The 15,181-nt window shown below is 35.6% G+C and overlaps 1 protein-coding gene across 2 annotated transcripts in view; it reads left to right on the forward strand.

Moving 5' to 3' along the window:
- LIN28B (lin-28 homolog B) overlaps positions 1-15,181 on the forward strand; it is a gene marked incomplete at both ends in the record, with an annotated part of 71,403 nt that overhangs the window by 43,174 nt on the left and 13,048 nt on the right. For both annotated transcript variants that reach the window (XM_083356140.1, XM_083356141.1), the window contains one exon: positions 6,334-6,518. In XM_083356140.1, the coding sequence (XP_083212266.1) occupies positions 6,334-6,518 (185 nt within the window). The remainder of the gene's footprint in view (positions 1-6,333; positions 6,519-15,181) is intronic.

Raw genomic sequence — 15,181 nt, forward strand, 5'->3', positions numbered from 1 at the left:
TTGTTTCTGACCCAAGTTTCATCTAGGTCCAGTCAATTCCTGCTGTACATGGTATGATTGGGGCTATCAAGGTATTGATTGCTTTGATTATGTTTCAACCCTTTATCTTTGATTTCAAAAGTTTTTAAACTCATTTAATATATTTGGCAGAATTACTTCCTTTGACTTGGTTCTGTGATAAACTGGTAGCGTTTCAAAACTCCCAAATACTTATCAAGCTGTCAAAATTGTTATTATCAAGCTGCGTTCCATCACCTTCAACAGTTTTGCCTGCCGTTATGGCTGAAGTTGCATACATACATGCATACTGGATTCCAATATCCTTGCTAAATTTTTATGTGCTTTTTAGCAAAGAATCCAGCTCAGCCTTTATTTTCCCATATAGTTTTAAGTCATCCATATAGAGTAAATGCAAAAATTTTATTTCTTTTTTACCCTACATTTAATGTATAACTTTACAGTTTGCCTTGTTCAAAATTATTGTCAAAGGGTCCATTGATAGTATAAAGTAGCGGTCCCCAACCTTTCTGGGTTCGCAGACTGGCAGTGACAGGGTGAGGTGGGAGAGGGGAGGGGATGGTTTTGCACCTGTAGCCAAACTCATCAAATGAGGCTTCACATGCTTACCCACCATTTGTGTGGTCTGGTTCCCAATGGGCCCTGGTAGAGTAGAGTAGAGTAGAACAGAACAGAACAGAGCTGGAATGGACCTTGGAGGTCTTCTAGTCCAGCACCCTGCTCAAGCAGGAAGACCTATACCATTTCAGACAAGTGACTGTCTAGTCTCTTCTTAAAAAAAACCTCCAGTGATGGAGCACCCACAATGTCTGAAGACAAGCTGTACACTAGTTAATTGTCCTCACTGTTAGGAAGTTTCTCTTTAATTCAAGGTTGCTTCTCTCTTTGGTCAGTTTCCAACCATTGTTTCTTGTCCTGCTCTCTGGTGCCTTGGAGAATAGTTTGATGCCCTCTTTTTTGTGGCAGCCTCTCAAATACTGGAATATTGCTATCATGTCTCCCCTTCTTCTTCTTTTCTTTAGACTAGCCAAACCCAAAACCTGCAGCCATTCTTCATATGTTTTAGTCTCCAGGCCTTCGATTATTTTAGTTGCTCTTCTCTGAACTTTTTCCAAAGTCTCAACATCTTTTTTAAAATATGGTGACCAAAATTGGTTGCAGTATTCCTGGTGTGGTCTTCCTATAGGGTTTTACGCAGCCTGGGGGTTGGGGACCTCTGGTATAAATAAAGGTGATGATGATTCACATTGAAAAATTCCTTGTTTAATTTTGGTTTCTTTTAACTCTTCTCAGTTAGACATCAGCTTTCTCTGCCAAAATGTCATTGAAATATTCATAAATTGCCAAGTGTTTCTGCTGATTCCAAAATTCTGAATCATTTCCCAATGTGGAACAGAATCGAATGACTTTTCATAGTCCATCCAAGCCATAAACAAATTTGTTATCCTTTTTTTATTTATTCAAAAATCAACTTGCCAATCAATAACTTTGCTTTGACAAACTGGTCCTCCATTCCCCTCCAATCTTTGTAGCACTCTTTTTGTTCTACTATTATTATTTGCCAATACTGTTCCTAAGCGTTGAATTGCAAGCTTTATACATTTCTTTAATATTAATGAAATGTAAGATAAACAGTAATAATAGACATCCTAAAAGAATGCAGTGCAAATGAAACTTATTTGTTTCAGTGTATTATACTTCAGTATTTATTATGATAACTTCAGTTTCTCTTTAAAGCAATACTAACTATGAAGCATATCCCAGTTAGCAATCACCATACACTTTAAAAAAAAACAATCCCAAGGAGAATTGTAAGGAGAATTTCATTCAACAGTATCATTTGGTAACCCTGTCAACAATTTTTTGGCTTTATGCAAATCTGGGCTAAGGGGGCTTTAATTGACAAGGAACTTGTCAAGAGGATTTTACAGCCGAATGGCAGCTGCTGTATGGGACCTCACAGAGGTGGCCATATGCACAAGTGCTTTCTCTTGTTAAGGTCATGAAAAGATTTGGACTACAGAAGAAACCAAAGGAGAGTTTGCAACGGAGGCAGTTCTTCCCATCCCAGCCTCGGGGTCTATCCCACACAACATTTACAATTCTTTTCGTCTAACAGTTTAGAGCTGAAGTCTTGGCTGTAGTACGATTAAAATGACTGACATGTTGCTTTCAAACACGACTGACCCAGAATGCTTCCTTAAGTTGTGTGTGGTAAATTGAGCTGTACTCTTAGGAGCTTGATTCAGAAATGTAATCTATGCCTTGTGATGCAAATGATTTGGTGGTTCATTACATTTGTATTAAGAGAGTTCTTATATGTTGGCTGGAAAAACATTTCCACAGCTAAGCTTTGTGGAATCATAAGTTCACTCACCCGGCTGGCAACTACAGTATTTGCGTGCTTGTTTGAAAACACTAAATCCTTGGCGGGGGTGGGTGGGCAGCCCATGATAATCTGTATCTATACAAATATGGAGTTAGTAAACAGGAACCTGGCAGAGTGTGACTGTTAACAAGGCCGTAGCTCCTAATGCTATGAATCCTGAATGTGCTTGATTTCTTGTGGAGACAGAGAAGCTCTCCCAAAATTTAAATCATGGAACAGCATAAGACAATACATCTTTTGAAGAGCTTTCTGTTCAAAATGTACATTAACGATATTGCAAAATTGCCAAGCAAGCTTACTTAATAAAAATATGATTTAGATTCAGATCAGTGGAATAGGAAACTGAGAGACATATAGGGTACAAAGAATTTCAAAGAAAAATCCCCACTTTCCTTTCCATGCTAGAGCAGCAGGTGCTTAAGTTTTGACTGGAAGCCCACAAAAGAAAGTCTGAATTAAGCCTCATTATTGGAGCCTTTTCTCTCCTCCGTTGGCACCAGCTAATAGGAGTGAAACACAAATACCAAGAGGAAAATAGGCTGAAGAACCCCCTGACAGAAGAAGTTCTCTTAAGCAAACATTCAAGTGACTTTGCCAGAATTGGCGGAAAAGATCCTTTTGATAGAAAATGCTAGATGGCATTTGCAGGAAAGAAGGAGATTTGGAGAGAGTCAAAACTCAAGCTTCTTGGATGAGACGCAAAACATTTTCAAAGGAAAAAAAACAAGAAAATCCTATTGTCTTTTGGAAAAAGCACCTTTGGGACACAATCATGGCTAGCTGGCAAATGTTGGGATAATGAAAGAAACCGGGCATTGCCACCAGATTATGAACTTTAAAACATTTAATTTTAAGAAAACAAATTACTTGGGGGACATTTGTGCATTTACAGTGAAATACTAGTCATTGTTTATTCAGAAGGAAGTGCAACTAAGATGAGAGGGCCTTGCCTCCAAGCAAATGTGCATAGGATTATAGCCTTTAAACCATGACTTAGACTTCAAAATAATTTAAAATATTTTTTGTTGATGCCACTGCTGTCTTGAATCAGATGAAGTTCAAAGACCTGTTAAATTGATGCAATAGTAAACAATTAATTTATTTTACCATTGCATGTAAAGATAGCCATTGTCACATTATATTTAAACTTGCCCCTACATTTTTAGCAGTTTTATTGTCTGTAGTGAGACAGAAAATCAGTTTATTTCCTTTCTGAAGTTGAAAAGTAATTTTAATTTTGAATGGTTTTTTTTAGTAATTTTGATTTTTTAATACATATACGCACAATATAGCAATATCTACATACCTTTGTCTTTCTACATATAAAATCCCTCTTGGAACTACAGTCATACATCTTGTCTGTTTAAGAAGCACTCAGTCATCACTGTGTTTTTACACAAATAGTGCTTTTTTGCTTAATAATCCTTGCGTATAATGATGTACTATGTGTATGATTGTGTAATCTCTCAAGTCATTTTTTCCCCCACGGAGATGTAGAATAAGTTTAGTCCTTTTGCACGTAATCTTAAGGAAGCAGAAGAAAAAGTGTCTTCTGACTATAATAGCATGTCCAGAGAATAAATTCAGCTGACCCTGAATTTCTGTCAAAATTTTTAATTCAGAGAAATAAGTAAGAAATTTAAATATCCTTTGAACTTTTTTTGAAGGAAGCGAGTGAGGAGTGAGTTTCCTCATCAATCTCTCCATACTGTATTGTCCCATTCTTTACCCTGTAACCTGCTAGATTTCATCACTGGGGTAATATCAGAAAATAAATCTTATGTTTTTTGCTTGCTGCAATCAGGCTATATTAATTCTTTCCAGTTCACCTAGTTATAACTTTTTCTTTCCTGATTTCAATGGTTTACCTTCCCAAAGAGATATACTGCCTATTTCAATATTTTTGCTTCATTTTTTTCCCACGTGTTAGTTTGTCAAAGAGACTTTATTCTATTTCTAAGACTATTGTTCACCTCATAATAAGGGAAGGCAGTTTGTGAGGGTGTCTGATTCTTTATCTGATATTTGGTTCAAAGATCACAAAGGGGGAAGGGTATGATTTTTCAAATCTAAGGAGCTAAAGAACTATATTATAGGTTTTATTCAGACATAAAGAATGAGTTTTCTTAAATATCTGAATTCAGACTGAAAGTAAATCCTAGAATTTTATAGCTGATGCTCTTTGTACGTCCTAATACTAGTAAAGATATCTACTGTGGAAGCTGTTTACAGATAGTCCTCAACTTAACAACATTTAGTGACTGCTCAAAGTTGCACTGAAAAAAGTGACTTACGACTATTTTTTCACAGTTATGACGGTTTCAACATCCCTCAGAATCACATGATCAAAATTCATATGTTTGGCAACGGGTTGATATTTATGATGGTTGTGGTGTCCTGGGATCGTGTGAAGGTCACAGCTTTTGTGACCTTCTGACAAGCAAGGTCAAAGGGGAAGCTAGATTCACTTAACAACCGTGTTACCAACTTCACAACTGCAGTGATGCACTTAACAACTGTGGCACAAAAGGTCATAAAATGGGGCAAAGCTCACTTAACAAATGTTTTATTTAACAACTTAAATTTTGGGCTCAGTTGTGGAGGACAACCTGTATAACTGCAATGGGGGGGAAAAAATTCCAGAAACAGGAAGCGTTACATAAAATGATTTTATTTTCAGTAATATTCTGCTTTCATTTTTTTTAATTATCACTGTTCCTTTGTCTTCCTTCAAACATAGATATTCAGTCTATGCAAGGTTTTTGGCAGTACTGGAAATATAAGTTACCTTTTTGCGTGGGTTGTTTTTTTTCCTCTCAACATTCCCAGACTGGCCCAGATTCCTGGAATGCCCAGGTGTTTTGCCATAAAAGTCCACACCATAGCTCAACCTGTTTAACTTCTTAGATCTGTCAGCTGGAGGGGTGCCACCAACTGTGGAGGCAAAGAAGGAAATAAAATTCATTGCAGAACAGAGAGAAGAGTCTTCTAGATCAGCAGCCCCCAACCTTTTGGGCACCAGGGACTGGTTCTGCGGAGAGAGTTTTTCTGCAGACCGGAGGGGGCAGATTTTGCATGCTGACTTGCATCCCATGGATGAGGCTTCGCTTGTTTGCGTGGCCTGGTTTCTGGCATGCCATGGCCCAGGGGCTGGGGATCCCTGTTCTAGATCTCTTTCATTTTGGAAATCCTCTTGAATAAATGTGCTCGCATATCCCATTTAGATGAAGTGACAAAATTTTTAAAAAGTGCCTAAATATATTTACAAAAAGGCATTTCTTGACACAGAACAGTGACAGGTGGTGTGATACTACAGTTAGAGGGCTGAGTAAAAATCGGGGAGACCAAATAGTGGCAGTTAGTATCTCTCTCCCTAACCTTTTCACAGTTGTTCAAAAGGTTGGACAAGAGGGATGGTAGAATGATTGCATGAAATCATCCTCATGCTTTTTTCCTGGGGGAGGGGGAAAGGAAAATAACAGGAAAAATAAGTAATGATGCTTTTACTTTAGTTTTTCAGAATCAGTTTTTCAATATCTGTATCATCCAGATGCACTGAGACTATTCCTCCCACAGTTTTTCAGTGGACACAGGGATGAGTTTTGGAAGTTATAATCCCAGATCTTTAGATTGTGGAAGACTGCCCTAATCTGAGGCTTTGGGGGTTTTCTTCTCAATTTGACTCTTTCATTTGAGGAGAAAGAAACGTGATGTTCCATAGCTGCAGAGATTTGGAATGCCAGCCTATGCAAGATTTAAGTGACCATTGTATAACAGGGCTTTATTTAGGAAATCTGACATTAATTGTACACGGCAGGGGAAAAGTGTAACAGGTTTGCTAATATAATCCTGTTTTGGTTTTGACGGACGTTAGTATTTTGTTTTTCTAAGTCTATGGTAACTAAGAATATTTTTCCTATTCACAGAGCAAGCTTTACATGGAAGGATTTAGAAGCCTAAAAGAAGGAGAACCAGTGGAATTTACTTTTAAGAAATCTTCCAAAGGCCTTGAATCTATACGGGTAACAGGTCCAGGTGGGAATCCCTGTTTAGGAAGTGAGAGACGACCCAAAGGAAAAACAGTACAGAAAAGAAAGCCAAAGGGAGATAGGTAATGGAGTTACTAACTTTTTCTATATATGCACCTTTTCTGAAAGTTTTTATTTGCATTACTTAATTATTTGTGAATAAACGTGTATCACGTGTGTCAGACCCAATCAGTAGTATTGTCAATCTAGATGTGTGATTTGCTTGATTTCAGAGATGAAGACTGGGAAGTCTCTGGAACTTGCATACTTCTGAGTTTTTGATTCATCCCAGTGATGCAAGTTGTACTTGCTTTAGGGGTGAGCAAACTGAGTTTTTCGGATGTTTAAAAGCACACTCTCCATGATTATGATTTGCCTGGTGTCAGAATTAAGTCCTTACAACAGTGCAAATGGTATTTGAGTATGTCTTTACAAAATTTGGATGCTGCCCTTCAAAGTCAGTTTTCCCATGGCGGCTATGTGTATGTATAATATGTAACTCACAGCTTCTTTAGATGTTTGCAGAAAATAGGTTGTACACTCAGAAAAGAAGAGATCAGAATATTATCCCCATCCCTGTTCTCAGGACTCTCAATATGAGAAGTCATGTCTGCTGCATGGGGCTTCTTCTGGCTTTGGAGACTTTTCTCAAGATTTGATATCCTTATTTTCTAGAACTCTAGAGTCTCCATACTTACAGAGTCTTTTAATGTTATGCAGCAGGGTAATAACACATCTTGTTAGTGAAAGTAAAGAAGATTTCTGCTTCCCTGGGCTTGCATGAATGAACAAGGCTTATAGAGAAGGCTAAAATTAGTTGATGTTGAAGACAGGTTGAACTGCAAATGTAGAAACGCAATGGTATTATAAATTGAAACATTCTTTTAAAATAAAAAGCATTGATACTAGACTTATTTGCTTGAGATATCATGCAGATATTTGCTAAACACTTTTACGATTTTCTTCACCAGTTTCCTTTACAACACGGTAACAATATGGTCTTATGCAATAAGTAACTGTTCCTATATTCTAAGAGCAAAAAAAAAACCATTTTAGTTTAAGGAAAGAATAACTTCCAAGCTTTCTATCAAGCAAAAAAAACATGGCTGAAGTTAAATTTTTAAACCCTTTTCATTTTTTTATTTATTTTTCACTTTTATGAACTGCCCATCTCTCTCAAAGAGGGACGCTTAAGTACTTAGTTCCAATCATTACACTTTTGCACATTTGTTCTTGAGCTGCAGAGCACAATGCTGTATTTAACCAAAAATTACACAGCTACAGTATTCAGAATTCAGGGGCCTCCTAAGTCAGTGTGTGATCAGACATGTCTTGTCTCCACTGAATAAAAGAAAATCTGTTTTGAATTACTATGCTTTACCCAGTAAGCTGAACTTGGGCCAATCCAGCAAACACCTCTAATGCATATTCAAAAATGCAAACGTTTCTTTCATTTTTCTCAAAGCCAATTAATTCAGAGGTTGAATGGTTGGATTAGGATAGAATAGACCCACTTTTAGGTCAACCATCAGCCATGAAACCTTATTGGGTAACTGTCAACCAGTGAATCTTTCCAATCTGTCCTACTCTGAAGAGGTGGGATATAAATTTAACAAGCAAAATAAATACATTTGCTACTGATCATATTTGCTTTTCATTTTGTGTGTGTGCATCTATCTTTCCATCCTGATGATCCAACATAATTTGCATACTGTATGCCGTGCTTCCTGGCACCACTGAAAATGTGTACCAAAAAACAGAATTAATGGCCAATGAAATAGCACCTTAGCTTTATGAGAAGGAATTGTGAATATCAGATTTCTGCCTGGATGGTGTATGTGAAATTTTAGGAAAGTATTATTAATAGAGATGCTTAGTGTATATGAATTCATCAATGGCACCTATATATTACTAAAATGTTCATGCCATGACATTTAACTCAGCAAAATGGTGCATCATATAGCAACAATTTTTGAACCTAAGTACATTGTGGGTTAATTTATAGAATGTGTCCAAAATGTGGGACCCTTGACTGCCAAGGGAATTAAATTTGGGGACATTGTGGCTGCTTAGGTGCTACGTTGTGGCTGCTTAGGTGGGTTGCTGCTGTCACATGATCTTCATTTTTAACATTCCATGACAGTTTCCCAGCCAGTCTCACAATCCTCACTTCCTCCCTCCATCCAGCAGCAGCCACTTACATCCCTGCTGGAAAGAGAAGGGAGATTTCCAGTGTTCCCTGCCAGATTTCTATAAGGCAACACAATGGGGAAGCCGGTAGGAAATCAGAAGTTGCTCCTGCTTCCCCTTCTTTTTTGCCTGCCATTGGTCATTCTATTTCTGTGTTTAGGTAAAGAAATATCTCTGAAATGATGACCCAACAGGGTATAGGTTGTCTAGTTCCATATTATTGCTACAGTCACAACAGAGATGTTTTCTTACGATCACCAGGAAACTAATTTGACATGAGAAAAAACTTTTCCTGGGTAAAGTGATTGGGAATATTCCATCCATTGAAATTCTGACTGTATACATTCTTGTCAATGTGAGGCACAAAAACCCAGGCAAACTGAGGGCATGTAGAGCTTAACCTGTAAAGCCATTATAATATAAGACACAGAACAAAACCTCTTCAGAATATAGGCTTGAATTTAAAATAGTTGTCTTAAATTGCAGCTTAAATCAAGGACTTTAAACTCATTTAAACCAAAGAATTGTATAATTTATAAAATTGTGTTTTGTGTGTAAGAATGAGGTGGGGAGAGAGTTTTTAGAGTGGAAAATCATGAATAAAACTGGGTGTGGATGATGGTTTCAGACACATGGTCTCTAAAGTTTTATTTATATATATCCATGGTTTCTGGAATTATGCTTTGATGATCTGTTTCTTCCTCCCCTCCTACCGCTTTTTTAAAAAAATCTTTCATCTCCATACATGCCAGAATAAAAATCTCTAGTTTATAACTTTGACTTTTTATAGATTGAGGTTCTGGTATCTGCATAGTGTTGAATGAGCCACCTGTTAAGCAGTTATTATGCATCATTATATACATACTAATTATATATAATAGTGCATGTACTTATTGATTGTATTCCTGGCAAAAGAGGCACTTAATTTTAACTTTAGTAATTCTAAAAGGTGATTTTAACACTTAGAATAGCCACTCAAATAATGGATGATTTATGGTTTATGCAGTGTTTTTTTTGCAAAAGAAAAAGGTGCCGGAACTCACACATGTCATACAACCCACTTTGCCTACCCTACAAGGTTCCATCCCAAAAAGGTGCTGGAACTCCGTTCTGGACGTTCTATGAGAAAAAAAGCCCTGGGTTTATGTAATATTTATAGATTGCATTAATACAAAAACATGTACCTTGGTATGTCTAGTTATTACACTTTACATTTACATTACACTTAATTTAATTATGCAAATGTAATAAAATTGACAGTGATAAGATCATCACCAACAATTCCTCTTTGAGGGAGATGGGCAGTTTAAAAAATAGATGATAGATAGATAGATAGATAGATAGATAGATAGATAGATAGATAGATAGATAGATAGAATAATTATGATAGATAATGATGATGATGGATAGTAATGAGAGAGGGAGAGAGAGAGAGATGGAAGATGCAAAAGGGTGAAAAAGGAAAGAAAGGAAATCAGCAATACCATATTGATTTACAATTTCAGAAATATTGTCTCTGAGAAAAGGACAATATGAAATAAGTACATTCAAGAACAAATAAAATTGGGCAGATTTCCTAAACAACACCCCCCTCCCTCCCCCATACAGTCTTCTGACAATACAATACTGATTATGACCATCTTCCTTTAAATATAATTTAATCAGTGGTTTAAACAATGCCTTATCTTTGGTCTCCATTAATTTGTACTTTTAAATTTGTTTTGGTTCTCAGTGAATGCACCCTTTTTCAAATATTATACTTATGAAAAAGTTATTTAAATTGTGTTATTTTTAAAAGGGAACCACTTAGAATTGACTAGATCTGGTTTTAGCTTTGGTCATTTTAAAGCCAGTTAATTTCCTTCAGTTCAGAGAGTTTGGAAAGTTATAACATATGCTTTCATTTCCTTGTTGTCAATTAATGCCCAAGCTTCTTTGCCTTCTAGAGTGATGAATTGTTGGTTAATTGATATAAGAGGGTTATATTGCTTTGTGCATTGAATGCTTGATTTCATTCCAAAGGAACTTATCTTTTCCCCTTGGTATTAACCTAAAAGAGTTTAGAGAAATGCATTTTATTAGCATGGGCATCAGATAGGCCACCCTCCATCTCTCTTTAGCAGCTGCAAAATATATATTAATATTGATAATTCTATATATAGAATTTTTATTTTTCTACTTGCACGTACAGAACAAGAAGAGATTTTTTCATTGGGTATAAGGAGTCTTTAGAAGACTGCAAGTTGTGCCTTCAGCTGTATTTCCTCCTTTGGAAAAAAGAGTAGTAGAATAAAACAAATAATCATAATTTTGGGAAGCAGATCAACAATTCCTGCATAATCAATCATTCCTCATGTCTGCAACTTAAGGATCATTAAGGACTGCCTGGATATTACCCCACCCCACCCCCAATTCAGTAATAAAGCTCAGTGGGTGGCCTAGATGGCAGTTCCCTATTTATCAAGCTGCTGACTTACTTCAAGATGTTACAATCACATCACACTCCCTTCAGCTTCATGGAAGACAAAATAAGAGCAAATACATTATTTCATAACTTTAAAGTCACGAAGTTAATTCTGGAGATGGTCCGCCTTTAAAAAAATTCTGGAGGTCTGACTATCATTTTTTTTTCTGATTCATTTTGGGATTGTGTTAACTGTGCTAACCTTGTATTTTGAAAAGATGCTTGTTTTTATGCCCACAACCCTTAGGAAAGATGGTAAATATTATTAAAAGTGGTTAAAAGTTTTTCTATTCTTGGCAAGTTAGATCGGCCTGCAATGAATATTGTTGAATCATTGCATTTTATTTTATTTTTTTAAACCCAATGTTTGGAAATTTACAGCATAGAAGTCATCCAATTTACAGTTGAATACTTTAATTAATATTAATGGGAGAAAGAAAACTAATATATTGTACTCTGGAAATAGTTTTAAAGATGCATTTACATGTGACTACCATATCCTTCTAATGCTAGTATCCACTCAGAGAAACTAATGAGAATGGAAACTAATATATCATTTTAAAAATTACTGGGTAGCTTACAAAGTAACTTAAATAATATAAACTAATGTTTCAAATTTTTCCCAACTTCACTTCCTTTCCAAAGAAGTTGTGTGGTGATAATTTTTAGTGAACAAATTATGCAAGTCACTTTAAACACATTTAAACTATGAACAGTTTGGCGCATTTCTGTAAATATAATGGGTTTGTTCTGTCTTAAGACTTGTTTTGTCAAATTTTTGAATTTACTGTTTTGCAGCTTCTATTGTAGAAGAGAAATCTTTCAGGCATGAATTGATAGTTCAGATATTCTGCCGCCTGTCTCTTCTAACCCCTGACCTCTATTCCTACAAGGTCAACATCTTAGGGCAGGAGATTAAGATAGTTTCAAGACTGGAATAGAACCGCAGAGGGGGAAAAATAGCACATTTTGGTTGGAAATAATCTCCAAACAAATTTTTAATGAATAATTTCAGACTAATAAGCGAGTTGTAATTATTTTTTCAAAGATTTCTATACAAAATGAGATAAGAATGGAAGTAATTTTGCTTTGTTTTAGATAGTTTATTAGCAGCATCATAAAGAGGATTTTGTGTGTGTGTGTGTTTGTATATGTGTGTGAGAAGCGTTGGGCAATAAAGCTAGGAATCTGGTCTTACAACTTCTTGTTACCCAGTTACTTTCCCCATCATTAGCTGTAGCACTAATGCTATTTTCTACATTTCCCAGGTTCTTAAGATGTATGCTGTAATTGCTTAAATGTCTAATAATTAAACAAAGGTCTCTTAAGTTGCTGCCATAGAGATGTTTTCTGTGTAATCCTGGTGTTTATAAGAAACATTTTTCATAAACAACATGGGGAAAAACAATGCCCATTTTTCTGCAGAAATTTAAAAGTTAAAAATAATTGATCATCCAGCAGCATAATTGTGTTTTAAGACGTGTTCAAAAATTTGTGTGTGTGAATGCACATCAGCACACATGTGTATGTCAGAAGAGATTGTAAAAATCAGATGCAAAAAATCAATCTCCTTTTTATGTACCTTAAATGTGAATAAAATATATTCCAGTTTTGCATAAGTAAATAAGCAAATTATATGCAAAATGTATGTTTTTCCTATCTCTCAGAATTTGAGTGACATCCTTATAGTATATAGTATACATGCTGCTGAAATGTTTGTAAATTATTTTAAGTTTCATAAATTAAAGTTGATCTCTTGTGCACACTAAATACCTCTGTCATAATCTTGTTAAATATTTGGGAAGCTGCTGTTTTCCTGCAGACTTCCTGTTTCCGTCTGATTTGCAATATAGTGCAATGAAGACAGTTGGAAGCCTTTCAAGAGAATTACAAGGATTAATGCAATAAGATACATAAAGTGGTCTGAATTATTGGAATGTTCTTTACATTTCCTCTTTTGCTATAAGTAGAAATATTTGTGTTAGTCCCACCATGTGATGAAAAGCTAATTAAATAGAGCTGAATTACATGGTAGAATGGGATTAGTCAGGTCTCATGGAATAAATACATTTTATAAACAACTGTAAATGAAGACTGTTTTAAAATTGCTAATTAAATCAAGCTTCAGTTTTTGTACACAATTTTCCTGAACTGAATAGACATTACAGGAAATAATTGGTTGCTGTAACAACAAATGTCTTTGTGGTTTTGATAGTGGTCATAAACATTCATAATTTGATAAAAACATAAACTTGCAGAGCTTTCATTATTAAAAGGAAGCACCAGAGGTTTCTGAAGAAATACAGGTTTATATCATAAAATCTAATGCCAATATGCCATTCCTGGAATCTAGACAAAGTTTGCAGTGATCTCTCGTGGGTGTAATAAATCAGTGGGTGCTTTCCAGTATAGTTAGGTCATGTTTTAAAAGTACAGACATCGCTTCTTGTTAATTCTTTTGTTGTTGTTAAGAAAAAGTCTCTTAACAAGTTGCCATTCATAAATAGATCATGGGATTTTAAAGGAAGTACAGATTTTAATAGGCTTATGTGACTTAACTTTAAATCAAGGTATTTTTTAACAATAAATCATTGCAATAATTGAAATACCGATTTTCCTAATAAACTTTCCATTTATGGTCCTCATTAGTTTTTCTTAAATCTCTTTTCCAAAATGTCTTTAAAAAAGCTAGTTCAATCAAGTTATCAAAATGAGGTTATACATTCTTCAAATATTTGGGTTTTTTTTTTCAACAGTCTGGGGTAGAGACTTGGTTTTGTTATGAGACATGTATGGAAGGTAAGAGATTAGCTAGATTTGTCCGTTTCTGTTTTGTGTAATGTTGATATCTTTCCACTGAGGTTTATAAAAGGTTAAACGCTTGAAAACATTTCAGAAATCTTTATCAAGGGGCTTAGGGCTTAAAACTAAAACATAAGCATTTGTGGGCATTTGAAGAGTATTTTTGAAATTGCGGAAGAATGGCTTAAATACCTTTTCTTACAAAATATACAGTAAATATTTGCCACTATTGCAAATATACTGTAAATCACAGTTTTTGATCCCAACAACACACTGTAGCTGAATACTATTTCCAAAATGTCAATTTGCCTTTCTTATGCCAAATGTCTGTTGAGATTCTCAGTCATTCAGGTCATGGTTGTCCCAAAGGTGCTTGTTCACGAGGCAATTGGACTTCCTTTTTTCATTTCGAAGACTTTTCGCTTCTAATCCAAGAAGCTTCTTCAGCGTTGTCTTCAAAAAGAAAAAAGAAAGTCCAGTTGCCTCATGAAAAAGCACCTTTGGGACTTTCTTATACCACTTACTCAGGCATTTTAATTTAGGAAAAGGGGCAAGCAAACCCATTTTGGTTGATTTTGGTGACGCAGCCCTTTTTCGCTTGATTTTGGTGATACAGCCCCCATTCCTGAAAACACAGGGAAGCGTGATTTGTTATTGAAGGATTTGTTCTTGAAAAATGATTTGTTACAGTAATATAAGTTTCCAAGTTAAATATAGCTGAGGTTGGTGAAAGCAGGCAGCGATTCTCACTTATAATAGAAGCATATTATGAAGAGCCATGGGGGGGAAGGTCTTAATAAACCATTCCAAATCAAGAGTTTAAAGAAATTCTCTCTTTACTCATGTGCCCAATAGCACCTCCAATTAAAGGTGGCATAGAAAAGTATTTTTGAAACCCAAATAAAATTACAAAAAGGGTGGGTGACACGGCAGAGAATGAATGGAAACCAGTGATTAAATATAAAATGTACTTTTAAAAAATATTTCTAGTGGACTGCTAGCATGGGAACCAATTAGGTTAAATCAAGCTAACATTTTGGGCATACCCCATTTTAGTTCTGTAATCAGTATCAATGAAACTAAAACATTTTTGATGCATGCAAGCGTAAGACAAACATATGGAGGTAAATACTCTGATATATAGCATGCTAGTCATGTACTTGCAGACTGCTCATTCCACATACAAGTATATTTTTCCACCTTGACATCGCTGCAACTGTCAAAAAAAGGCTACTGAAATAAACACATTTAGAGTTGTAGAACTGATAATATAAAACTATGTAAAAAGTA

This window comes from Vipera ursinii (genome assembly GCF_947247035.1).
Source record: "Vipera ursinii genome assembly, chromosome: 1".
NCBI lineage: Eukaryota > Metazoa > Chordata > Lepidosauria > Squamata > Viperidae > Vipera > Vipera ursinii.